Genomic DNA, 26,013 nt, shown 5'->3' with positions numbered 1-26,013 from the left:
GTAGATTTCGATGATCTGAGTATACAGTGATTGGATGCTTAGCCCCCAGAAGATGATGGCGCCAGACACGAAAGGCGTCCATGACAGCCAGGAGTTCCTTCTCTGTTACGGTATAATGGGTCTCAGTATTGGAGCACTTACAGGAGTGGTATGCCACCGGGTGCAATTTGCCTGTTGTAGGACATGTCTGAGACAATACCGCACCAAGAGCAAAAGAAGAGGCATCCGCCTCAACTATGAATGGAAGATCGGGATTGGGGTGCTGGAGCACCGGTGCGGTAGTGAAAGCAGTTTTCAAAGCCTCAAAAGATTCCTGATGTTCCTTCTGCCATCGATAGGGTACCTGAGGGCTGGTCAGGGCCGTGAGTGGGGCTACAATTGTGGAAAAGGAGGAAATAAAACGTCTATAAAAGTTGGCGAAGCCCAAAAAGGCCTGCAAGGACTTGAGTGTTTGAGGAACTGGCCAATATAGGACTGCTTTAACCTTGGATTCGTTCATGGATAATGCCCCAGGGGTAATGTGGAAGCCCAGAAACTCAACAGACGTTTTATGGAACTGACATTTCTCGGGTTTGGCAAATAGGGAATGTTCCCTCAGACGGGATAATACTTCCCGGACATGCTTTACATGGTCATCAAGATTCTGTGAAAAGATCAAGATGTCGTCCAAATAAACAACCATGTATACGTCCAGAATGTCCCTGAATATGTCATTCATAAAACGCTGGAATGTTGCCGGGGCGTTGCATAGACCGAAGGGCATGACTAGATATTCATACAAGCCGTAACGGGTGCAAAAGGCAGTTTTCCACTCATCGCCTTCGCGAACGCGCACTAGATTGTATGCGCTGCGAAGATCCAGCTTGGTGAAAACAGAAGCATGAGATAAGTGGTCCAGAAGAGGTGTGATTAACGGAATTGGATATCTATCCTTTTTCGTGATAGCGTTAAGACGCCGATAATCCACACAAGGACGTAAGTCCCCCTCTTTCTTAGGTACAAAAAATATGGGACTTGCAGCTGGTGAAGTAGAGGGGCGGATATGTCCTAATCGTAGGGCGTTCTGTACATACTGTTTCAATGCTTGTTCTTCCGAGGGAGACAAGGAATAAATCATGCCCGAAGGAATGGTGGAATTAGGGATTAATTCAATTGGGCCATCATATGGTCTGTGTGGAAGAAGTACCTCGGAAGAACGGCGATCGAAAACTGATTCGAATGCTTTATACTCAGATGGAATCCCTGACACCACCCCCCCAAAGTTATGGGAATTCACAACTTCTGATCCATCATCATTCAGCGTGAGTTGAGCTAGAGCTCCCAAGGCCCGAGAAGGAGTATCGGTTGCTTGATGGGTTGGGAGACAATAGTTCTGACAAATCTCAGACTCTAAGAGCACCGTGCCTGATTGCCAATTAATCAGAGGATTGTGTTCACGTAACCATGGTATTCCTAATATGATACCGAATTGAGGTGTGGTAATCAAGTCAAAACTTAACGTCTCTGTGTGAATGTCTTGTATGGTCAACAATAGAGGTGCAGTTTGGTGTCTAACAGGACCAGAGACTAGTGCATTGCCATCTACGGCCTGAACAGGTTCAGGTCGGGTTTTTACCATTAAAGGTAGATTGAGGGAATGGGCTAACGCAATGTCTATGTAGTTCCCAGTGGCACCTGAGTCAATGATGATCGTGACTGCATGAGAAATACCTGTAGCGTGGCCTGTACAAAGATGGGCTGGACACGAGCAAAGGCAAGAGGGGTACCCGGAGATGAAGACTGAACACTCGACCTGGTCTCCGGAACTAGGGTCGAGCTGTCCGAAAAACCTGACTCTTCCTGGGACGTCGAGGACATTCCTTCACATAATGTCCCGTGGTGCCACAATAAAAGCATGCATTATCCACCCTTCTACGTTCTCTCTCAGATGTTGTGATAGGGCTACATAAACCTCCTACTTGCATAGGTTCTTCAGTACTGGAAGCAGGGGTACTGACAACTGTAGGGTGGGAAGAAACCCCCAACTCAGCTCTGCGCTCTGATGGCTGTGCATCCACCTGCAGGGCAAGATCCACTAGTTCCTGATACTGAGTAGGCATGGAAGGAATCACTGCTAAGTCATCTTTCATTGCGTTATTCAACCCCCTATAAAATATAACTGCCTGCTTGCTTTCTGGCCATGATGTCTCGGCAACCAATTGATTGAAGCGGGTGATGTAATCTATCAAAGTCCCTCTGCCCTGGGTTAGTTCTAGCAACTCCAAATCCCTAGACTGTGCCTTGTGTCTGGTATCAAAGACTCGAGACATTTCTAGAACTAACAAATCAAAATCATAAAGAACCGGGCTATTGTTCTCCAATAAAGGGTTAGCCCAAGCGGCAGCTGTCCCGGTCAGATGGGAAAGGGCAAAAGCGGCTTTGGCGGTGGTATTAGGAAATGCCAGAGGTCTGCACAAGAAATGTAATTTGCACTGATTGATGAAAGTCCTGAACTTCTTGGGATCACCTTGATAACGTTCAGGAGCAGCCAAAGGGGAAGGGGTTGGGAGGACCACCGGAGCTGGAGTTGGGGTACTTGCCAACGGAGGTGGTGTGGTTGAAGTGCTAGCATCCCCGAATTCAGGGTCTGCAGGGAGAGAATGCTGAACACTCTGTATAGAATCTAACCTCTGGTGAATCACCGTATTAGCGGCGGCCATATCTGCCCTTAATACTGTAATCGCCTGAACTAAAGCAGCTATGGGTTCTTCCGTGGACCCCTGCATTGTCTAACATGACTATATGGCTTCTCAGTCTGTTCTGACTTGAGTGTCGTGTAGACCGTTGAAACCTCCGTCCTCAAGTGACGCACAGGGGAACTAAAAGAAACCCGCTGTGCGACCTTTGGGGCCACAGGTGGAAGATGTTACTTCCCGGATCCACGGAACCTCTGGAACACCAATGCTGCAGTCAAAAAGAGCGAGGTTAAGTACAAGGCAATTACAGTATATAATCACAATAACCAAAGGATCTGAATAGCCTTACCTATCCGGTGTTTGGAAATCCCAGGAAACCTAGGAGGGAGGTTCGAGACTCAGATGAGGCGGTCCCTAGAACATGAGGACCGCAGACAAGTGTGGATGCAGGATAAACCACCTGTAGGATTGAAGGCGTGACTTGAATCCCAAAAAGGGAAATGGCGTAAAGTTCAACAAGGTACCAAGGGATGATCCAAAGGCAAGTCAGCGTCGTGTCTGCAATCCAGCAACAGGTAAACAATTCCAAGCAAAGGTACAAAGGGGTAATCCGAAGGAGTCCAAGAGAGAGTTCCAAGATCAAGGTAAACCAGGAAAGCAAACCAAAACATAACGCCAAACAGGGTCTGAAGACAGCTGAGAAGCAATGAGTGTTCCGTGTCTCAAGCCTTATATACTGAGCGTTTCGGAGTCATGTGACGTCCACCAAGGTCACGTGAGGAACGCCACTCTGGATCACGTGAGCAAGTGACCGATCGGCATGGAGATGTAACGCTGCCTCTTCTGCTGTATGTTCTCCATGGCAACTGCCAGTGCAGGAAGGGTTGCAATCGAGCCCGTAAATCATACCTGGTACGGAGTTTTCGGTCCTTTGGGAAAACCGAATCACATGAGCCTCGAACCCTGGAGGGAGGTGTTGGGGAATGTGAGCAGTATTCTGGTGTGCAGTGGATCGGTGTGCAGAGGATCGCCTAACATGATGGTAGACTAACCGTTCTAACCGTTTATACAGATAAGGAAGGGAGATTGTACAAAAATGAGAGGGTTCAGATGGGTTAAAGAAAGGATTTCTGAGTAGATGAATATTAGTTGCTACTTTGAATGCAGAAGGGAAATATCCAGAAGATAACAAGATTTAAAAGGGTGGGAAGAACAGGGGAAAGGGCAGGAAACATGGATTTAACTAAGCAGGCCTCTGAAGGATCTGAGGGAGCAGAGTAAGGTGAGCCAGAGAGAGCAAAGAAATTACATCGCCCTCAGAAATAGGCATAATAGAATAGAAAGAATCACTGAAGACAGGGAGACGATATATGACAGATTACTTGGATGCAGAATCAGAGGGTCATCATTATTTAATGAAAATCTAATAGGTTCAATATTGGTCAAAAAGACATTAGCAAACTCTTCAGGAGTAAGTGGGTTTAGAAGGAGGAGGAGCAAGTATCTTATTGAGAGTAGAAAAGAGCAGTTTGGGGGAGTTGGCTTGGGTCTGAATGAGTTTGAAAATAGTCAGCCTTCGCCTGTTTGAGAGAAGAGGAATACGAATTAAGAAATGCAGAAAAAAGTGGATAATTAGAAGTTCATCTGTTTTTCAGCCATCAGCATTTGGCTCAACGAGGTTGAATCCTAAGAGATTTCAGGGAAGGAGAAAACCAGGGGAAAGGAGACTTACACCTGGGTTGGAATTCAGATAAAGGAGAAACATGGTCTAGTGATTAATTAATAGCTGAGTAAAGTTTAGAGTGAAGGCAGTCAGTGCTTGAGGAGAAGAATGCTCAATGTCGGAGAGATGTGAGCAGATCGAAGTAAGCAAAGCAGATGTGTCCAGATGACATATGTGGCTGTGTAAAAAAGTGGAAGATAGGGGTGGGCAAAAAGAAGAGGTAGCATGAGGAAGTAAAAAAAGAGGAAGAGACTAAGACGTGATCAGCTGATGGTAAAGAGTATGGAAAGAGTCAACAGATTCAAGATCAGAAGAAACGAAGGCAAAAGCTAGAACCCTAAACCCCTTTGGAATTTGTCAGAGATGATGGGACAGATTTAAGATTACAAAATAAAGTTTGAAAGAATAAGGGGCAGATTGGGGAAGATGAATATTAATGTCCCCATCAACATCGAATGAGGAAACCGAAGTAGAGAGCGAAAATAAAAAAGAGTCAAAGTCATCATATAAGGAGCCAAGAGGGCCCGGCGGATGGTAGATCATCAGACTGAAGAAAGCAGCATGAAAAGAAAATGAGAGAAAGGGATATTCAAAGTAGGGAAAGAAGGCATAGAAATAGTGGTGGGACCAGTGATCCAATGAGCGTAGAATAAGAGACCAGTGCTGCGACTAGATTGTTAAAGCCTGGGAGAATGTGAAAAGGATGAGCGATTCGCTCTTAAGGCTGCCCGAGAAGCAGTGTCAAAAGGACTAAGCCAGGTTTCAGTAATGAAAATCAAATCAAAATTAAAATAAATAAATAAATCAAGAACTAGATCAGTTTTTGGAACGACAGAACATACGTTTCATAAAGCAAAATTGAACAATGCTAGAGCAGAGCCATGAGTAAAAGATTGAATAAGAGGAGAACAAGAGATAGTATGTGCAACATGCTGCCTCCTAGAGTTAAATATGTGGACAAAACTGTTTATGAAACTAAAAGAAATAACAAACTCACATAGAGAACATGTTGGGCCCCTGGGCAGTGTGGTGAAAATCCCCTGGTCACACTACCTTATTCCCTATCACATGGCACAGAGCCTTTATTCTGATTTTGGGGAAAAATACAATTATTTGCCCACAAATCGAAGACAAGGACCACACGTCAGTAGGTCTTGGACACAGTAAGGTACGGACACTCTATAATGTTCCTGATTTTTCCCATACAACATTCCATGTTCCCAAAACTAAGATGAAACCTTTGGTTCAAGGTAGGCACATGGCATTACCAGTTCAATTTCTTCTATTTGGGATAACATGGGAACTGTGCTTATCCACAAAGGTGCTTTTAGTGATCTCTGCACATCTACATGGGGGTGGGGTCCATGTTTACCCATGTTTACTCAAACATAAATGATTGGCTTATAACAGGGGACCGTGCCTCTCCATGGCAAGAGCACACACACACGCCACCATCATACTCTTAGACTTATTGGGATTCTCATTCAATGTACAAAGATCTAGTCTAAACCTGTCGAGAGCAAGAACTTTCTAGTGGCAGAACAAGACACACATTAGGCACTGGCTTTCCCTTCCAAGGGAAGCATACATGTTTTCATGCCAATGGTTCCCTTTTATAAGCCATCTATCTACATATATATATATATATAAAACGCTTAGGTATGTTTCTGTACTCGGCTGATGCAAATTTATCAGTGTTAGGTTGCCTGCAGCTGTCCAAATGGCAAAGTGCACCTCTGTGAGCCCTTCCAATTCAACAACGGCTATATTGTAACAAACAGAATGAGCATGGTTCCAACAGCACTTGGAAACCAATAACATCCTAGGAAAAAGACAATCTGGTTTCCGGTCTTGCCATGGAACCGAGACAGCCCTACTAGACCTAAAGATACAGCTCCAACAAACCACGGACCAGGGCAAGCCTGCTCTACTCCTATTCCTCGACCTAGCCGCCGCATTCGACCTTGTAGACCATAATGCAAACACCTCAAAAACACAGCACAATTCTCCCAACAAGCCACCACCTGGGCCACATCCTTCCTCGAAGACAGGCTCATGAGAGTCTTCTCCGATCAGGACAGCGCATCCCCCACTCCCATCCACTGCGGAGTCCCACAGGCATTTTCACTCTCCCCCTCTTCAACGACCTCGATAATTACAACATAGCCTACACCAACTACGCTGATGACACTCAGTCCTCCTCCCCCTCACTGGCCCTTACGAACAGGACGCCGCCACCCTCCACAACATCTATGCCATTATCCAGGCCTGGATGGCAGTAAACGGCCTCTGTCTTAACGGAGACAAGACAGAAATACTCATAGTAGGCCCCAAACAAGTCCTCAGCAAACTTGACAGCAAATACGCTTCCTTCAATATAGACAACACAAACATCACCACCGCAGCTGCGGCTAAAACCCTAGCAATCTACCTAGATGCCTCGCTCTCCATGTCCCTCCAAGTCAATGCTATCGCATCCTCCGCGGCACTAGCGACCAAGGTCATAAATGCTGTTAAGCCTTACCTCTCCCCCAAAAACTGCCTTGCCATTCCAAGAGCTAGAGAATAGGAGCTATGCTTGACTACTGCAAAGTCCTATTTCTAGGCACCTCCACCAAAACCCTAAAAACAACTTCAAAACAACACTCTGAGGGCCGCCGTCAGCATCCCTAAAAGAGAACACATATCCCAAGCAAGATGAAACGCTCACTGGCTCCCTGTTAGAGAGCGTATACTCTTCAAATCACTCTCCATCACCCACACCGGCCTTGCGCTAACAGCACCACCATGCCTCTTAGAAACCATCCACAGAGACAGCTTCACCAGACCCAAATGCACCCAACACTGCAACCGACTCTCCGTCCCGGCCTTCAAAAAACAAAAAACTGGTGGATCCAGCTTCACTGTGCCTGCACCCAAGAGCTGGAACGCTCTACCTCCGGCCCTCAGAAAAGATCCCTCCAGCACCACCTTCCGTAAGGCCCTCAAACCACAACTTTTCCAATAATACTGTAATGAACCTATGCTACTATGGCACATAGACTTACAGAATGTCATAGTGATCAATACCTTATACTATCCTGTACTCTATATACTAATCCATCTCATGAATACTCTACCTACTAAACCACTATGTAAATATATCCCTGCATAGATACGACTGTACCCTGTATAGACATGACTGCACTAGACCCAGAAATGTACGTCTATGTATAAACAACTGTACCCTGTATAGACATGATTGCTCTAGACCCAGAAATGTAACGTCTATTTATAAACAACTGTATCTACAAGCAAACCTCATTGTAACAGCGCCACGATGCCCCAGAGCCGTTGGCACTTTATAAATCCAAATAAATAGAAAATAAATAAAATGGTTCTACGCGGTCACCTTCACCTTCCACTATCGCAAACATTCGGAATAATTTCAAGTTACTTCTTTCCAGCCCACTTCTTTTCACACAGGCACAGCGGTTCCAGTGTCAATGAACAGTTAGTTACCGGCTCAACATTTCTGCCTCTTGTGAGCGAAACGCTGTAGGACGAATGCCTCCTAACAAGCTAAAACTGAAAGTAGTTTCTGTAATTCTTCTACTACGCAGTCCTATGCCATCACAGGGACTCTGCAATGGAACAAGGTTGACAATTATGTGTCTACAAAGACGCATCATATAGGCCTGAGCACTCAATAGAACTTTGATACTGTTCTTATGCTGCGCATACCTCTCATTCCATCTGATACAAATATGCCTTTCAAATTGAAAAGAAGACAGTTACCTATAAGTTTAGCCTTTTCAATGCCCATTAATAAGTCACAGGCACCTACGCCCCCTTCCTGGAAACGATTGGTGCTAATTCCGATATGTAAGAAGGGGGACAGAAGTGACCCTATGAATTACCAACTGATATTGACCTTTAAGATATGCTAGAACGGCGTATGTAACACAGTGAACGTCTCGTCATCTAAAAACACAGTAAAGAAAGTAGTGAAGCTTGTAATAATGATAGCCTCCTGCGTATATATGGTGGCACACACAAAGAATGGCTAAGTACACAATGGTCACAAGCAACCGAGGAGTGAGAGGATCTAGTGGTAATAACACAAAAGTTAATCCAGTCACTAACACTATGATACAAACACAGCATGAGCAAGAGATGCCATTTTCAGATCCCCTGGCACAGTAACCATTACAACCCAAGCCTTCATGGCAGGGTGTGTACAACTAATGGCATTTTGCCTAGCTTTGCACAGCTTCCATACGCAAATGCAGGGGAAATGCCCTAATTAAGACCGCCATCACAACTGTAATGGCCTTAATAAACAAACAGGGAGGAACACTCTCTCAGACACTATCCCAGACAGCACAACTGATTTTGCATTGGTGCATGCAAAGAAATATATCCCTATAGGCCCAGCATGTACCAGGGATAGAAAGTTGCCTAGCAGACCGCCACAGTAACAATGTTCTATAAGAGCACGAGTGGGAACTCTACACAAATACATCAAAACATTCAAGATGTGGGGGAAAAATAAAACAGACCTCTTTGCAATAAGTATAAATTCAAAATGACCAAACGTCTCCACTTACTGAGAACCAAGATTAGTGGGCAACGCCCTGTGATTGACATGATCTGGGATATTTGCTTACACTTTTTCCCCCCCACACCACAAATCTATTAAGTGGTGCAGAAGCTGTTACATGAGAGCTTTTCTCTCATTCTGATTGCTCCAACATAGGAGAGGCCAGTATGGTGCCTGCAATAAAACTACTCGCTTTACCAAATGTAGTATCTGGGACTGCACTGGTCGCTACTGGTCAAGAATCAGCTTATCTCACAGATTCCATCTACAAATCGTTCTGATTCCCCAGATGCCTTTCTACAAAAGCGATTTTGCTAAACAGCCTGCGTTTGCACTTTTGTGTAGAAATCTCCATTGGCTGCCACGAGGCGCAAGCCCTTCAAAAATAGCCGCCCGCCATTCTTATTCTTCCTCATTGCTTTGAACCACACCATATGCCCGGGGTACCTGCCCCCATTGGCTGCCAGCCTTGCTTTAGCATCCAATCGCGAGCCGGCAGGCTCAAGCGGCCCACACATGAAGGCACGCACATGAAGGCACATCCTGTCAGGAGCCGGTCAAGCCAAGCGCCAGGATCTCTGTTCCGTCTCATATCCATTACCGCAGGGGTGATCCTGCCACCGTTGGTAAATTGTCCGTCAGATTCCGTCCGCATGCTGTTCAGGGCAGTGTTGCCCCTACTTTCCTAGCCACCTGCAAGCATTATTTCTGAGCGCTCCCAGTGACCTGTTACACTTCGCCCTTAAGCGTTGCTTGCAAAGCACCCATCGGTGGCTACAGACATCCCCTCTTCCCGTATGGGGTGCACAATATTTCGAGTCACCTATAACTAACTTTGTGCTATGCTGTACATCTCGCGGCTGCTATGTTTCTCAACCGGCACTTCCTCATCATATATCCAAGGCGTGGGATTAGTACCTGTACACGATGCCAACTGATCTAGCGTTGCTTGTGGCAACAATAAAGTTTTAGAATGTTTTGTTTGCAATGACATGCACATTTGGTCACGATTGCACAACGTTGATTGTATTATCCCTAATCTAGCTGCATCTATCTCATTGCTATAGACGAACGCAGCAGCCTCATACAGGCTGTGCCACCCTAATTCCTGCGTTTAGGTACTTTGACTTATGACTTATGCTTTCTGCTGCTGTGCGGCCTCTAACGTGGCATACAACTGTACTAAGTGGCTCTTCACGTGCTCTGCCTTGCTCTTTCTGCTCCCAAGGACCTGCTGCGCTAAATGATTCTGTTGCCTTGCTGATTGTGCCATGTTTTATGTGATCCTAGTTACCATGAATGTGATTGGGCTTTCTGCGCCATATTTAGCGGCCTTGCTTTGAGCTGCTCCTATACTCTTTAGTTGCCGTTCAAGTGCTGGCCACATTGACTCCCTTGCCAGGTTACTGTGATTTGATGACATAACTTCTGCTGCACCATTATAATGGTACTAGTGATCATTAATTGCTTACTATCCGCGTTTTTAATGTGAGTCGAGCACATGACTTTAGCAGCACATACACAAGGTGACATATTATATATTAAGTTTAACCTAATAGATCTCTCTACCCTAGAGTATTAATTTATGGTAAATGACTCTTCTCTGCAGTACATTATCTCCTGTCTTTGTGCCTTACAACTGCTTAATATGCTCCTGGGTTACTCCTCAGTACAATCTCAGATGCCGCTCTTATTCCTCACCATATTAGCCTGGACACTTTTGCATACTGCCCACGTACAGCTTCATATCTTCATCACACCCATCTTGCCCACTGACAGGATGACTAACCTTGTTAATAGTTGTTCCGTGATTCAGCCACCACAACAATTATTTCTCTCACAAAGAGGGCTCCAGGCCAGTCACACAATAGCTACACTGACTAATCCTTATCTAAATTCACCCGCCTTATGGCTTGAACATTTCGCAAGAAACCTCTACCCAAACAACCCTGCGCTGTGCACCTAAGAAACTACAGACTGGGCTCTAGAACGCCCCGCATCACCAGGTGTATGCAGAAATCTTGCACCCCAACCAAAATACCGACTGAGTCACCAGCATCCTGAGCCCCCAACTTCTCACCCTAAACCTACTCCAAACATTCTACCACTTAGCACCAAGCTACACTTATTAAAGGCGCACTAATCAATGCTAGGTCCCTCCCTGCTCATGCATTGGACATTGCGTATTTTATTAAGACCCAAGATCTTGATTTTATCGCCATAACAGACACTTGGCTCCATACAGTTTATGGTCCACTCCTTTAGCTCCCCATAGCACCGGATTACTCCATCACTAGCTGTGACCGTAATACCTCTCAATCCAAAGGGGCCCAGTTGCCTTCATCCATAAAAACTCTCTTTGACACAGAGCAATGCCCAGCCAAAAGCTTCCTTCAGCAGAGATACTTTCAGTCAAGCTCCCCATCTCCCCTCCCTAATCAAACTGCCACCCTACATCTTATTTATAGACCGCCTGGCCCCACAACTTCCTTTGGGGAAGACATCACATCCCTACTATGTGAGAATTCAAAAACCAAATCTCAAACTATTTTATTGGGGGACTTTAACTTGGGTTTCCAAGATCCGAATGACCGCATTGCGGCTGACTTGGAGAACACCTTAACTGCCCTGGGGTTCTCTCACCACATTTTTGAACCTATTCACATCAAAGGGCGGACACTCAACTGGTTAGTAGAATCCAACTGCAACATCAGCCTTCAGACCAATGCACCATGTGCCTGGTCTGATCACCATACTGTAACCTTCAATATAGAAGCTTTTCAACGCCCCAATCAACCTATTGCGCCGGCTATGCCCAGGAGAAACAATTGGGATATAACAAGTGACAAACCTCTCCCACTCATTCTTCCCTCCCCGAGCAAGGTGGCTGCCACATGCTCTGACCCTTCCATTTTTGCAGAAACATACAACCATGTCATGCTCACACCATTGAACTCAATAGCCCCAATCAAACTTAGGAAATCTAAACCCTGTGCACATCTGAACGCCTGGTTCACACCTCTTCTGAGAGTGCTAAGAAAAGAAAAGCGTAATGCTGAATCCCATTGGAAAAGTCATCCGTCGGATGCCCACAAGGACGGTCTCATCATAGCTTCCACTAACTACAAAGAGGCCATCCTCCAGGCCAAAAAAGATATCTCCAACAAACGTATAACACAAGCAGTTTCAAACACCAAAGAACTATTTAAGATTCTGAAGGAACTTGAATCGCCTGTTACTCCCCCTGATTCCTGCATTAAAGACAGCAAATGGTGCTCTGACATACAGAAAGCACTTCTGGACAAAATTGCCAACCTCCAAACTAAATCAAAGCAAAGCAAAATTGCCTACAGACCGAAAAACAACTTAACAGCCTGATGTCTCCAACCCCACAGGACACTTCTAACATTAAACCATTCAGCTTCTCCCCACTCCCTATCAGTGAAGTTGAACGTATCATTAATAAAATCAAACCGTCCAATTGTCAAGGCGACTCGTGCCCAGTCCCCATTAAAAAGGAGGCCTCACATGAGCTAGCCCCATTCATTACTGCCTTCATAAATTCTTCATTTAAAACAGGTATAGGACCTGACAACCTTAAGGATGCTTGGGTTATCCCTTTGCTCAAAAAACCTTCCCTTAACCCCAGTTTACCTTCCAACTATAGGCCTATTACAACCGTCCCATTTATGCTCAGAATATTGGACCGGGCTGCCTACCTCCAGATCCAGGACTATCTGTAAATTAACAACCTTCTCGGTCTAAGGCAATCTGGCTTCCGGTCCAGGCACAGGACGGAAACTGCCCTTATTGACTTAAAAACACAGATTGAGGTACTGAAAGACAACGGGAAACTACCCTTGCTATTATTACTGGATCTCTCAGCGGCCTTTGATTTGATTAATCACCACATCCTTTGCCAGCACCTCACATCAGCCGCTCACTTTTCAGACACTGCCACCGCCTGGATTAGATCCTTCTTAAGCAACAGATCTATGCAGGTTTTCTCTTTGTCGGCATCCGGTGAGCATGCGCTCTGCCTCTCACCCTTAAGTGTTGCAATGCCACTTTTTGCAGTCTGTTTCTGTCACTCTAGCATTTCCTTCATATATCTTGCTGTATCAGTTGATATAACTCTTCTTCCTCTCTCATGTCATTACTCTGGCTATATCTGTTTTTTCATTTTCTCGGTTGTGGTTGCTACTCCTTTTGATCATCTTTCTTGCACTGTCTCTTATGTTATTGGCCTGCCCTTCTCTAGTCTTGCTTTTCTATTTCCATCTCTCCCCACCTGCTGTTGACCTGTGTTTTATTTTACTGTCTCTAAATGTCTCTTTTGCTCTGCTTCTATCCCTCACTCCTATTCTGTGTTTGTTCTATTATTAACTCTGTTTCCCTTCTCACTTTCTTTGTTGCCATATCATGTAGCTCATTGCTCTCTCTTTCTGTTGCTCGAATTCCTGTTTTGGATTGTCTAGTATGTTCTCTGTCCATTTGCCCCAAACCTGTGTTGTCCTGTATTGCTTAGGTTCAGAGTTTCTCTTCCTCTCCTATTTCTCTGTTTGTCTTTTAACATAGCACCAATAAATATCCAAAAAGCTAGAAATTCCTTTTCTATTTAAAAATCTAGTGCAGCTTTATCATTAGGTGCTACTTTTTAGATGCGTACAAACCTTTTGGCCATTATGCTGGGAATTATAGAGTTAGAGGTTTGTCTGACCAGATGGAGCACTTGCTTGAATGCAGATGATTTACCAACACTGTATGCCATTACAAGTATAAGAACCCATATGGGTTGTGTGTTCTGAGCCATTACAAGTAAAGCAGCATAGATGAGATGTCTGTTCTGAACCATTACACGTATAGTGATCCTCATGGAATGTGCATGTTCTACTTCTGAGCCATTACAGGTATAGCATCCCTAATGAGGTTTGAGTTCTGAGCCATTACAAGTATCGCAGCCCTCATGGGACGTGCTTCTTCTGAGCCATTACAAGTATAGGAGCCCAAATGAGATGTGTGTTCTGAGCCATTAGAAGTATAATGATCCTCATGGGATGTGCATGTTCTACTTCTGAGCCATTACAGGTATAGCGGCCCGATGAGGTGTATATTCTGGGCCATTACAAGTATAGCATCCCAGATGAAACATTTAGTAGTCCTTTTGATAAGTCAACTCTGTTACATTTGGATGTTACCTGCATCTTAAATGCATATCTCTGATGCAGACTCATTAACTCACATATCACCAGGATTCGAAACTAACAGTTTACACAATAATCTTTGCAGCAGGGTTACTGACCCACTGAGCTGCCTTTCCCAGCAGGCTGTTCACCCTGAAAGACACATAGGGCATGGGCATTGGCAGTTCCATGTGAGGATTGCCTGACATAAATGGCTTGTCAAAAGCTCTAAGCTTGTTTGGACTATCCTACATTAGTCAGAAGATTCATAATGAGGCTTTGAAATGTGCTAGATTTTTGTCAGTGGGACTCCGTAATCGGACATCGGGAGAAGCAAAGTTTTGAAAAGCACAAGACCGCGCAGAAGGGATTGAAGTATATGACTGCAATGCCATCTACTCACGCTGTTAAAAGTTGGTTGGAAGAGCTCAGACACTGTTCTTGCTTAGTACTTTAGCTCGCTGTAGAAAATCTCAACACGTTAGTGCTTTCTTAACAGCAGCTCTGTTAAGGAATTCAGGTACTGTCCCAAACATAGCAGTCCTGCTAAGAAATGTGGGCATGATGCAATCAGCCCTGCTGTGAATATTTGGCATTGTGCCAGGACATTGCTATAGCAGCTCTGTTGATAAATTAGGCTACTTTGTCTGGATATATTGCAGTCCTTTTGAGATGTTCTGGTCCAATATGTGCCACTGAAAATATATACAGCACTGCTTCTACCTGTATCGGTTATACCTATAAAGTTCAGACCACATGCCTAGCTATGTGATGCTCTCTAAGAAAACAAACTATCCGCACACGAACACATGCAATCTTAAGACAAAAAAACACATCTTCACATAGAACACCCAAAAAGGCTTTCCTTCTCACAAAAACCAAACAACTACTTGCTGGGAGGCTCTCCTGAAAATGTCAATAGATCAAGAACCCCAAGCAATTGAGGTGCTTCTTTGATGAGAAGAAAACAAAGTATGAAATGCCCATGCTGCTACAACTGCACTGCCTCTATTAGAGCAGATTAAGACAGAGGAAAATGAAGCAGAAATGCAGCCCTTGTTTAAGACAATTTTAATTTTACACAATACTGCCTGTGTCCTAAAGCAAAGTGAAAAGCATGTTCATGATTCAAGATGCTTTAATAACACTGTAACCTACAAAATTAGGGCAGTTGAACAAAACACAAATTCCCTTCTACATTACTCTGAGAATATGATCTTTTTTTTATTTTATATTTTTATTGGCATGTAATAAACATTTTTATACAAGAAAAATTCCCCTCCACCCTACCCCCTGCATCCCCCATGGAACCGCATCAATTCCACATCCTCTGATGAATATCAGTTCTTCCCATCTATATGTTTATATTTCAGTTCATGTCCAGCACCCGCATGTTCTGGGGGCGGGCACCATTGTTGCACATAATCGCTTTTCAAGAAGTTCAACATTTCTCCCCATTTCTTCTGGAACCTGTCCGTCTCCCCTTGGACCCTGTACGTCATCCATTCCATTGCTACAATGTCCCAGATTTTGCAGTACCAACTAATCAACGGCGGGGGGAGCTTTGTTTCCAATGCTTAGTAATCACCATCCATGCGGCTATCAGTGCCGTTGTTAGGGCTCTTTTCTGCGACTTCGAGATTATATTTTGTTCCGGGTTCAGAACCCCTACCAGAGTCTCTGCTACAGTCAAGGGAAGCACTTCCGGGATTATTTCTGGTAGGCTTTCCATCACCCCTTCCCAGAATCCTTTGATCTTGGAGCAACCACACCATATGTGCATCCATTTGTCCTGGGAGGATAGCTCAGCGCCAATGTGTGCGCCTTGGAAGCAAGACGACACGGAGCAACACGGGATCGATACCCTGGGTCCATGTTTAGAAACCTCTGGGTATTAACCGCGTTATAAATAACCTATCATATCATATGCAGTCCCCCACTCCCTTGCAACCTCTCCAACATTCCTTGGACGTGGTACGAACCATCTTGTGCAGTTTGCCGGGGGTGTAGTGCCAATGGAGCATCATTTTATACCATGCCTCTCACAATTGCAATGATCTGGTCAGTTTTACAATGTTCCTCCACAGTTCTTCCCAGTGTCTTGGGGGTATTGCTTCCCCTGAAACGTCTTCCCATACTATTTGATACTGCCACGGTCTTGGATCTGGGCAATCTTGTAGCAGTTTATATATATCTGCCACTAGGTGTTTGTCGCTTGAGTGCGTGGTTCTGAATGTCTCAGATTTTGTTAGTGGTCTCATTCCCGCCTGCAGGGTCTCCTTCTGCCTTAACCAATGTCTGAGCTAGGTATATTTAAATCAATCCTCTTCTCTCACTCCCAGTTGTGTTTTGCATTCTACGAATGCAATTACTTCCCCTGCCCATATCATGTCCCCAATCTTTTCGCACCCTCTTTCCTTCCACTTTCTAAATGCTCCTTTTGTCATGCCCAGAGTGAAGTTGTGGTTGTCAAATATAGGTGTAAAAGGTGATGGGATTGACGATAGGGGCCCTTTCTTGATTCTCCTATCCCAGATATTGCATGTTGTGTGCAAGACCCTGCGTCGTCGCACATTCGTGGGTCTCTCGTTCCCCCGCAACTAGAACAGGGCTGTCGGGGGCATTCCGGCTACCGCCCTGTTCAAGTGAGCCCATATTGTATCTATACTTCCCGAGAACCACTCCCTGACCACCCTGAGTTTGGCTGCTTCATAATACTGATATATATTGGGAAGCCCTATTCCTCCCTTATGTCTAAGGGCCCTCAAAACGTTTATCGCTACACTCAGGCGTTTATTCTGCCAAATTAATCTTGAGATTAGCGTGTTCATGTTTTTAAAGAAGGCACTCGGGATGGCTATCGGCAGTGTGTGGAACATATACAAAACCCTCGGGAGGGTCACCATCTTTACTGTGTTCATTCGTCCCATCCAGCAGATCCACATTGGTGACCACTTCGCGAAATCTATCTGTGTCTGTCTGAGTAAGTCTGCTAGATTTGCCTTGTATAGTGCGTCCACCCTGCAAGTCAGTTTAATGCCTAGATAGGCTAAGCTTCTATCCGCTTCTATCCGTATTTGGCTGGCCAATTCCTTTGTTAGTTCTATTTCTAGCATCTCAGACTTCCCCATATTTATATTTAAGCCAGACGTTCCCTCCTGTTCTTTAAGGGTGGCTACTGAGGCCCGTATTGACCTTTCAGGCTCTGGTAGTGTTATTAACATGTCATCTGCATATGCAGCTGTTTTGTGTGTTATTCCCCCAAAGGGGACCCCCTTAATGGCCTGGTTCCGTTTTATTGCCGCTAATGGGGTCTCTAGATATATTGCATACATATGAGGAGATAGCCGGCATCCCTGTCTCGTCCCTCGTTCTATACTTATAGCAGCAGAGATTTGATTGTTTACCGCTAGACGGATCTGTGGGGAGCTCTAGCTTGCTCTGACCATTTGTATATATTTTGGACCAAAACCCATTTGTGCCATCGTCTGAACCAGATACGGCCACTCCACCCTATCAAAAGCTTTTTCAGCATCTAGTGAGATATTGTGGTCGGAATCTGCCTCCTTTCCAGTTTTTCTAGTAGATGGATGACCCTTCTGGTGTTATCCCACGTTTGCCTCCCTTTTATAAAGCCTGAATGGTCTTGCCCTATGATCCCCAGGAGTACCTCCTTTACTCTCTCCGATAATATCCTGGTGTAGATTTTTGCATCAATGTTCAATAGCGCAGTGGGTCTATATGACCCACATCTTGATAGAATTATTAAAAGAGGACAGTGTTAAAGAAATTAAACGGACCAGGACTCATCTCAGTTGCTTCTTTCAAGGAACTGTGTGGATTGCTAAAGTAAAGAGTGGATTTGCAAGCTGCTGCTGGCCAGGCTGTCACCAGTGAGCTTCATGATTTATGGGGGTGCTGCCATAAATAGCCTGTTCAAGTGTTGCGTAAGGTAGTATTAAAAAGTCTGTATTGACAAGATTTCTGTGCGTAAAAAGGCAGATATGCAACTTATATGGAGGGCTTCATAAGACATTTGTAAAATAAGTCCATTTTTTGTATTCTTTGTAACAGGATAAGAAAGATGTCTCCTTAATAAATCAAGCACTTCACATTGGATAGCATGTTCCATCAGAAAGTGCTACACCCTTGCACACAAACAGCTGCCCACTACACCATTAGAACATTCAACACGAGCCACAGGGTCAATATTCTCATTCCTAGCTAATTCTCCCCCAGACACAATATGTAAAGAGTCGACTTGGAGCTAAATTCACACTTTCCCTAAACGCTATTATATAAATGTACCAACCAGAGCAGACTCACAAGTGGATCAATCTGCACTCTTGCATTTATTTATAACTATACCAACTGCACACCCACCACAAGGGACCAACACTGCTTGCTGATCTATGCATTGCATGTGAATGTAAACAGATTCACAATCCACAGAAGACAAATATGTCTTACTAGTAATATGTTTTCTAGCATTTGTATCTGCTTTGAATGAGGTGTGTACCCTAAAGAAAAAAGAAATGTGTGTACTTATATAGGCCCTGATTCACAGAGTGTTTTCCAATGGGGTCTTACCATTATAAAACACTTCTGTGAATTAGTCCCATAATGTTCAATCAAAAACCAGTTAGGCTAACAAAGTCACTTATATGCAAGCTTTTGTGATCCACCAATCAATTCTTCAGGCAGCGAAGAAACAAGGCTTTAAAAAAACAAGACATTTTAATTTGTTGTGGAGTTTACTATCTGCTTTTGCCTGCATTCTTGATTTGTTGTTCTGCTAGGACACTTCAGAGGATGAATCCGCGACTTGCAGTCTGAATGTTACACTATGAACTATGTGGGGGCAGGTGATAGAAATAGGCACAGTCTGCTCTCAGGACGGCATGAAGGCATGGGGTATTGTCAGTCATGGTGGGTTTAATTCTTTTATAGGCCACTAGGTCACACGTACAGCTAGTTTTATATCCATCTTGACTGAGCCTGCTGTTTGCTATGTCTGTCTATGTTCAGGTTTGGGACAGGGGCATAGTCAGTCCTGTGGTAGATAATTGCATTTTGAAGGCCAACCAGACCATTGATCACATTCCCAGTCATTGTATCTAAGAAGCTGTTCACGCTGGGAATGAACCAGCAATTTGACAGGCTAAACCCTTTCTGAGATTGCTGGTGGCACAAACATCTGCATACCGGATTTGCACCTCTGGAAGGTCAGTAAAGCGGGGCAACAGTCAGTCATATGGTTAGGTGGTGGAATCATGAAAGGCATGTGTGGCAAGGTTGGGGCAAGGGTGGTCCCATGCAGGAAGAGCATCTCTGCATGTGCGCCATCGCTGCTTATAAAATTCATGCTGCTGCTCAACATGCTCTTGCCTAACCCCTCTGCCAGGGACAACGTTTTAGTAATTTGGAGAAAAGTTGATTATGGACTAGGAGAACAATAGTCCCTATGGTGAGTAAATTCTGCTTTCTTTTTTTTTAAAGCACTTGCTATCAAGGTTGTGCAATAATGTAGTATTGGAAATAACAGGTGCTGCTGTTAACCTTCTTCTTGGTATACACACATCTCAGTAATAGATTCTCTATGCATTAAGCAGTTTTTCATGTAGGCAGATGATAGTGTGAAAATCGACTCTGCTGCTTCATGAGTAACGGGTATGGGTGCACAGTATTTAAAGTCTTTTTACAAATGGCCTCTCAACACCAGTCTGAACTGTATACATCTATGGTAATCATCCATTCACTACACAGCTTATTTTGGGTTTCCATTGCTTTGTAGGTTGTGTCCAGTTTCTGGCCCCACCAGTGCAGTCAACACCAGAAGACGAACTTGCACTGGAGAGACTGAGGAGCTTTGATCTCGAATGGCAATATGGGCCTTGCACTGGTAAGTGTCAACAACACTGAGGAAATGGCCCTTTGAAGCTCAGTGCAGTCCCTTTTATGTGGTAAATGTGCAGTATTCACATGGCGATTCATATTGGGGGCAGGTAAGGTAACCACCACGAGGCGATACAGGGATGTTTCAACAATCCCATATTGGGGTTGAATCTGAGATTAGAACCCAATCCAGTTTGTTACACAGTAGATATTTTAAACTCTAGACCACATCTCAGCCGGTAAAGCTGAAATGATTTGTTAAACTGTAGTTAACCAAGAGTACAACGCTCAGAATACGTTAGTTATCCCTGATCCTCACATGGTAATGACTATAGTGGTCTTTGGAACACTGGCACACCAGCTTGGCACTAAGTAGGACATTCAGGCTATTTGACTGGTGGATTTCCTTACCAGCCTTAATATCGATTCATGCTTAGCACTTTACCGGCAACCATTTACCTTTTGAAAAAGAGTAAACTGTTGGAAATCTCCAAATTATTGCTTGGTTATACTTAATATCTCTAAACCATCTCCTTCATGGTGGATATCATGCAGTTGGTCTGAAGACCCACGATTAACATGTTCTCGGTCAATAACCAACCCCCTCCCTAATCTATGGCAGGCTACCTAACCATTCTCTGTGGGCTCTCAGATGATCTTGGCCCCTGGAAGGTTGTTCCAAACTGTTAATTAATCCCTTCATTCTGAAAATGGAGAAATATTAGATTTGTATCCTTTGCGTATACTGGTATACAGTCAATTTCCCAAGATTTCGAATCATTATTATTTCTAGTGTTCCCAAAAGAACCAGCACCAGTACAAATACTGCCACTATTGCCCTTTTCTCATCAAGATCACTGGACTAATTTGGAGGTGAGCCAAGAAGCATATTTTCTTCAGTGGGTAAACGAGCAAAGCAATGACCACAGGTTGAGGTCACAAATAGATTAACTCAAAGCAGGGTATGCACTCAGTGGTCCTTCAAATGATTGGGAAGAGGGAGGTTTGGCAGCAGTAATGGAATGGCTTAGCTGCCTCCCTGGCATTGTTAGGAGAAGCAGTGTTTTTGCCTGTGTTTTTTCCTTTTCAATTGAGGTGAGAGGGTGTGTTGGTCTTTTCAGGACCATGACTCTCTTATGAATTAAGACATATCTACAAAGCCCCACATTCATGTGGTGTCATTGCCACAGTTTACCCCCTCCATGTACCCTGCAATATGTATCCTTTTTTGCTATTCATTTATGAGACAAGTGGTCACTAGCGTGATATGATGAAGCTCTTTTTGACCTCCGGCCCTGGTGTCCCCTGTGGCGACCAGGACGCTCAGATGTCGAGGTGCAGAGCCTAGCCTACATGTCATACCACTGAGCTGGGAGACTGGCTCCAATACACAGCATCGCAGCCTATGGCAGCAGGGAGGCAGTGGAGTCCTGCAGCCAGCCCTCTGATATTGTAGGTGAGGCCCAGAGCCGGCAACAACAGTTTGGACCTGACACATTTGAGACCAATATGGAGGGTCACTAGGTACGAGCGCTCTGAACCAGACTGGCTCATGCTGGGGTTTGGAGGGGCTTTGCTTGACGGTCCTGTGACCTGGGGGAGGCAGGAGTGCTTTAACTGATTTATTTTCGGACTTGGACGACCAGAGTATCCCGGCCTGACAGATTACAGGAGACCCGTCTGCCAGGTTGAGTTGCCTGCTGAAACCCATCCTGTTGCTCGGGCCCCTCTGGGAATGTTAGTTTGGTGTCGCCTCCACCTGCTTTGTGGCTACTACAGCTCACCTGGCGTTTGGCAGGGAGGAAGCCCTACAGTGGACTTTCAGGAGGGGGCTCAGAGTGCGGTGTGTGTGAGACTCCGTTGTTGGTTGGGGCAGCTTCATCCTCAGGAGCGGTTAGGGAATGCCAATAACACTGTCAGTCATTTGGAGCAGACGCTTATCCTCACTCCTATTGGGTTACTGAGCTCTTTACATCTCAAATTGGAAGTACCCATTTATGAGCAGAATTATGTCGAGAAAGGCCACGGAAATATCAGGGTCTACCATCAGAGACATGCTTCCACACCCAAAGCCTGCTTCAGAGTCATTGCGGGTGTTGGAAGAGAAGACTCAACCCTCCACTAAGGGTGACGACATGTGCCTATTCCAATCCCTGCAGAAGGAGATGGCGACGACGGCAAAGGACTTAAAGAGCTCTTTTCAAGAACTAACCCACACAGTGCAACAGAATGAGTCCAAACTTGGTGATGTGGAATCTGCCTTTTGTGATCACACACCCTCACATGATCAGCTAGGATAAAGGGTGGCATAACTTGAGTCCTAGCGGCGTATGGCGGAAGAAAAGCAGGAAGACGCCGAAAACCGCTCCTGCAGAAATAATGTTTGAATCAGGGGGATCCCAAGGGACGGTCAGCACCAAGACCTGGAGAAATATGTCAGAGGGTTGTTCCAGGAGATACTGGGAGATAGTGGATCTCACTCTAAATCGCACACATAGGGTGTTCTCCAATTTCCAGATGAGACAGAATCTACTCCCAGAAGTTTTGGTGAGAGTCCGTTTTTTCAAGACTAAGGACCTCATTTTTCAGAAGGCTAGAGCACGGGAGAATCTGCTCTTCAAGGGATCAACTCTTCAGCTGTTTCAAGATCTTTCCCAGAGCACGATTCAGCGGCGCAGATTGATGAGACCACTGACTAATTGGCTAACTGATAAGGGTGTCCACTATAAGTGGGGTTACCCATTTCGAATCATGTTCCAAATGGATGGTACCCAACATCAATTCACATCTCATGGTGCTGCGGTGGAAACTCTAAAGATCCCTGAAGTGGATATACACTTGTCGGAGGAGAGTACTTCGGAGACTTCGGCGGCCCCATGGTCTCAATCAAAGTCAAGAAACAGCAGATGTTGGGAGCACAGAAGGCCCTTTATGGATAAAGAGAGAGGAGCAGAGATGCTGAGGCACCCGATTGAGCAGTTTTGTTGGCGAACTGAGTTGGTTTCGGCTCCCTTGTAGTCTCCTGTTCGATTTCAGATGTTGATGTTCTGTAGGTGGTTGAAAGTTGTTGGTGGCGGGTGGTGAGGCTGTATTCACCTGTATAATCAGCAGTCATTCATAATTATAGGGGCATTAGGAGCAAAGGCCCTCTTTCAGGCAGTTTGCTTGATGTTTACCCCACACCGGGTTGTTTTGATTTTTGTGTTCTTTTTTCTTTTCATTTTTATGTTTTGCATCCAATATCATTGTGGGAGGTGCTATACAGCAGTGGGATGGAATGTTGAGCGATATTCCTCTGAAGTAAGAGGTCAATGAAGGGCTGTAGTATTTGTTGTTTGGGGGAAGAAGATTCTGCGGGATGGGCTTGGATAGTTGTAGAGCCTAGGGATTACCTAAACAATTATGTCTAAACTCCCCGAGAAAGAGAAAAAGCGTACTCCCCAAATTAATAGGCCTTAAGGCTGCTATTGCCCTGCTCCAAGAGACTCCTCTTTTTCAGCGAAATGGGGCAAGGATGAGGTTTTTCTGGTTTCCTCCTCAGTATTTTGCCTCTTCGTCAGTTAAGAAAGCAGTAGTTGCAATCCTGATGGCTAAATATCAGCATTTTGACCAAGGGAAAGTGGTAAGAGATGTCCAGGGTCGATATATTGGGGTGAATGTGCACATTGCAGGAAAATATCTCACTGTAGTGTCTCTGTATGGTCCTAACCAGCAACAGGATCTGTTTTATGCTCACTTGTTTCCTCGTACTGCGCAATTCCAAACGGGGGGAGCTGCTGGTAGGTGGAAATTTTAACATAGTGTTGGATGGCAATTGGGATAGGTCTGGCTCTGGGGGTCCCAATGGAGGCAACTAGAGCTGTCCCTCTTAAACAGGCTGTAGCTGACATGCACTTGATTGATGCGTGGTGATATCTCCACCCTCGGCATCGTGATTATGCTCATTTCTCGCACGGTCAGCGTACCTATTCTAGAATTGGTGACTTTTTGGTGTCTCATTCTTTATTAACAGAGATCTCGTCGGCCACTATAGAGGTAGCACTGGTGTCAGACCATTCTCCCATTACCTTACACGTAGATGGATATGGCTTGGGGGGTCGAAAGTCCATGGAGTGGAAGTCGATTGACTCGCTGCTGACAGACCTAGTCGCATGCTCCGACATTATGGATAGGATCACACAGTATTTTCAGGAGAATATCACAGGCGAGGTTTTGATCTCTGGGGTATGGGAGGCTCTTAAACCTACGTTGATTAGTATGTCCTTGGCTCGGAAGAAGAATCTTTCTGCACAGCGAGTCCAAGCTGAAGGAACAGTGGTCGAATGAGAATCTCAATATAATCGTGATGGAGCCAGAAAAACGTATAGACAGCTTCTAGTAGCCAGGGCTGAGTTAAAGGCATTAGAATACAACACTATACAGAGTTCATTAGAATAGAACAGGGAGTGTGTCGCACTAAAAAAACCAAAATTTCTGTCAGGCTAAGGCCTCTCTCTCCCTATACAGGACGGACCCACTAATCTAGCTGTGTTTTAAGATTGCACTGAACTACTCAACTGTTCCTCAAATCCAGAGAAATATGGTATTATACCCAATTTCCCTATTGGGCTTGGGCCTCTCTCCCACTGTACGGGACTCGCAAATCTAGCTGTTTTCTCACCATGCAGGGCTCCCGAAAGCTAGGCATTCAGCCACACTGTGAAGATTAGCTGCATAACATATAACCCACTAACCAAAAAAGCTAAAATTTTCTGCATACTTAACTCACTCACAAAACTAACACAACCACCTCTCACACCACAAGCCGCATTCACTTCACCACACTGCAACAACACATAAAACGCACTAACAACACACGAGGACTGACATCGCTCTGAAACTCTCACCTAAGCTCAGTGCACGGTGTGTACTGAGATGAAGCTGCCAACCGAACACCACTCCTCTCTCTCGAAATGCTTTGGACTAAACACTTATATTATAGCACATCTAATAAAGCATGTCGGATTTTAGCCTATAAACTCCAAGCCCAGAAGAATAGCACTACCATACGGGCACTGGGAGATAGTGGAGTAACATTGCATAATACTGAACCCTAGAAAATACGTATTCTATCCAATATTGTACTGAGCTGTTTGTGGCGGACTCCCTTAGCGGCTCACTACAGGAGGCATTCATTCGCGAAACACGGCTTCCCCATATTTCGATGGATCAGAGGCACTCTCTGGAGGCGCCCATAACGGCAGAAGAGTCGCTGACACTATTTGTTTTCTTCCACGCAATAAAGCACCAGGGCCAGATGGCTTTACTGACACTTTTTATAAAACATTCTCAGCGGTTCTTTCTCCTCGCATGGCTGACTTATTTAATTCTTTTGGATGGGATCTATTACACCTACTATGGGGGAATCAATGCTTACTTTGCTCACTAAACCAAACCCCGCCCTATGTTCATCTTTTCGACCGATCACTGTTCTTCATTATGATTTTTGTATATATTTGAAAACCTTAGCTACATGGTTAGGTGTAGTTCTGCCAGAGCTGGTAACAGTAGACCAGACAGGTTTTGTACCGGGACATCAGGCGTATGATAACATTCGACATATCGTATGTATCGGCCTGGGCACGGAAATATAAACGTGCCATGGCTCTGCCTTCCGTTGACGCTGAGAAAGCTTTTGATCGCATTGATTGGACTGTCTGTCAAGGGTCTTGGATGGGTTTGGATTAGGTTCATGGTTTCTCAGGTTGGTACTTGCCAATTTTGTGTTACCATTTACGTGGATTAAGGTGAATGGGATTCTTTAGAATCCGGTGCACTTGCACAGGGGAATCAGTCAGGGGTGCCTGCTGTCCCCACTACTATTCGCTCTGTCTATGGTGCACTTATCTGAAGATATTCGAGGGTTGGACATAGTGGGGTATCAACACAAACTGCCATTGTACGCGGACGACCTCC

General features: G+C 44.9%; 1 protein-coding gene across 1 annotated transcript in view; it reads left to right on the top strand.

Moving 5' to 3' along the window:
• POLD4 (DNA polymerase delta 4, accessory subunit) overlaps nt 1-26,013 on the top strand; it is a 293,308-nt gene that overhangs the window by 125,648 nt on the left and 141,647 nt on the right. Inside the window, exon 3 of the mRNA XM_069628951.1 lies at nt 19,958-20,065. Within this exon, the coding sequence (XP_069485052.1) occupies nt 19,958-20,065 (108 nt within the window). The remainder of the gene's footprint in view (nt 1-19,957; nt 20,066-26,013) is intronic.

Source organism: Ambystoma mexicanum, chromosome 12, assembly GCF_040938575.1.
Source record: "Ambystoma mexicanum isolate Mex_15411 chromosome 12, UKY_AmexF1_1, whole genome shotgun sequence".
NCBI lineage: Eukaryota > Metazoa > Chordata > Amphibia > Caudata > Ambystomatidae > Ambystoma > Ambystoma mexicanum.
Note: the sequence above shows the minus strand (reverse complement) of the source record. Positions and strands in the feature narration are given on the sequence as shown.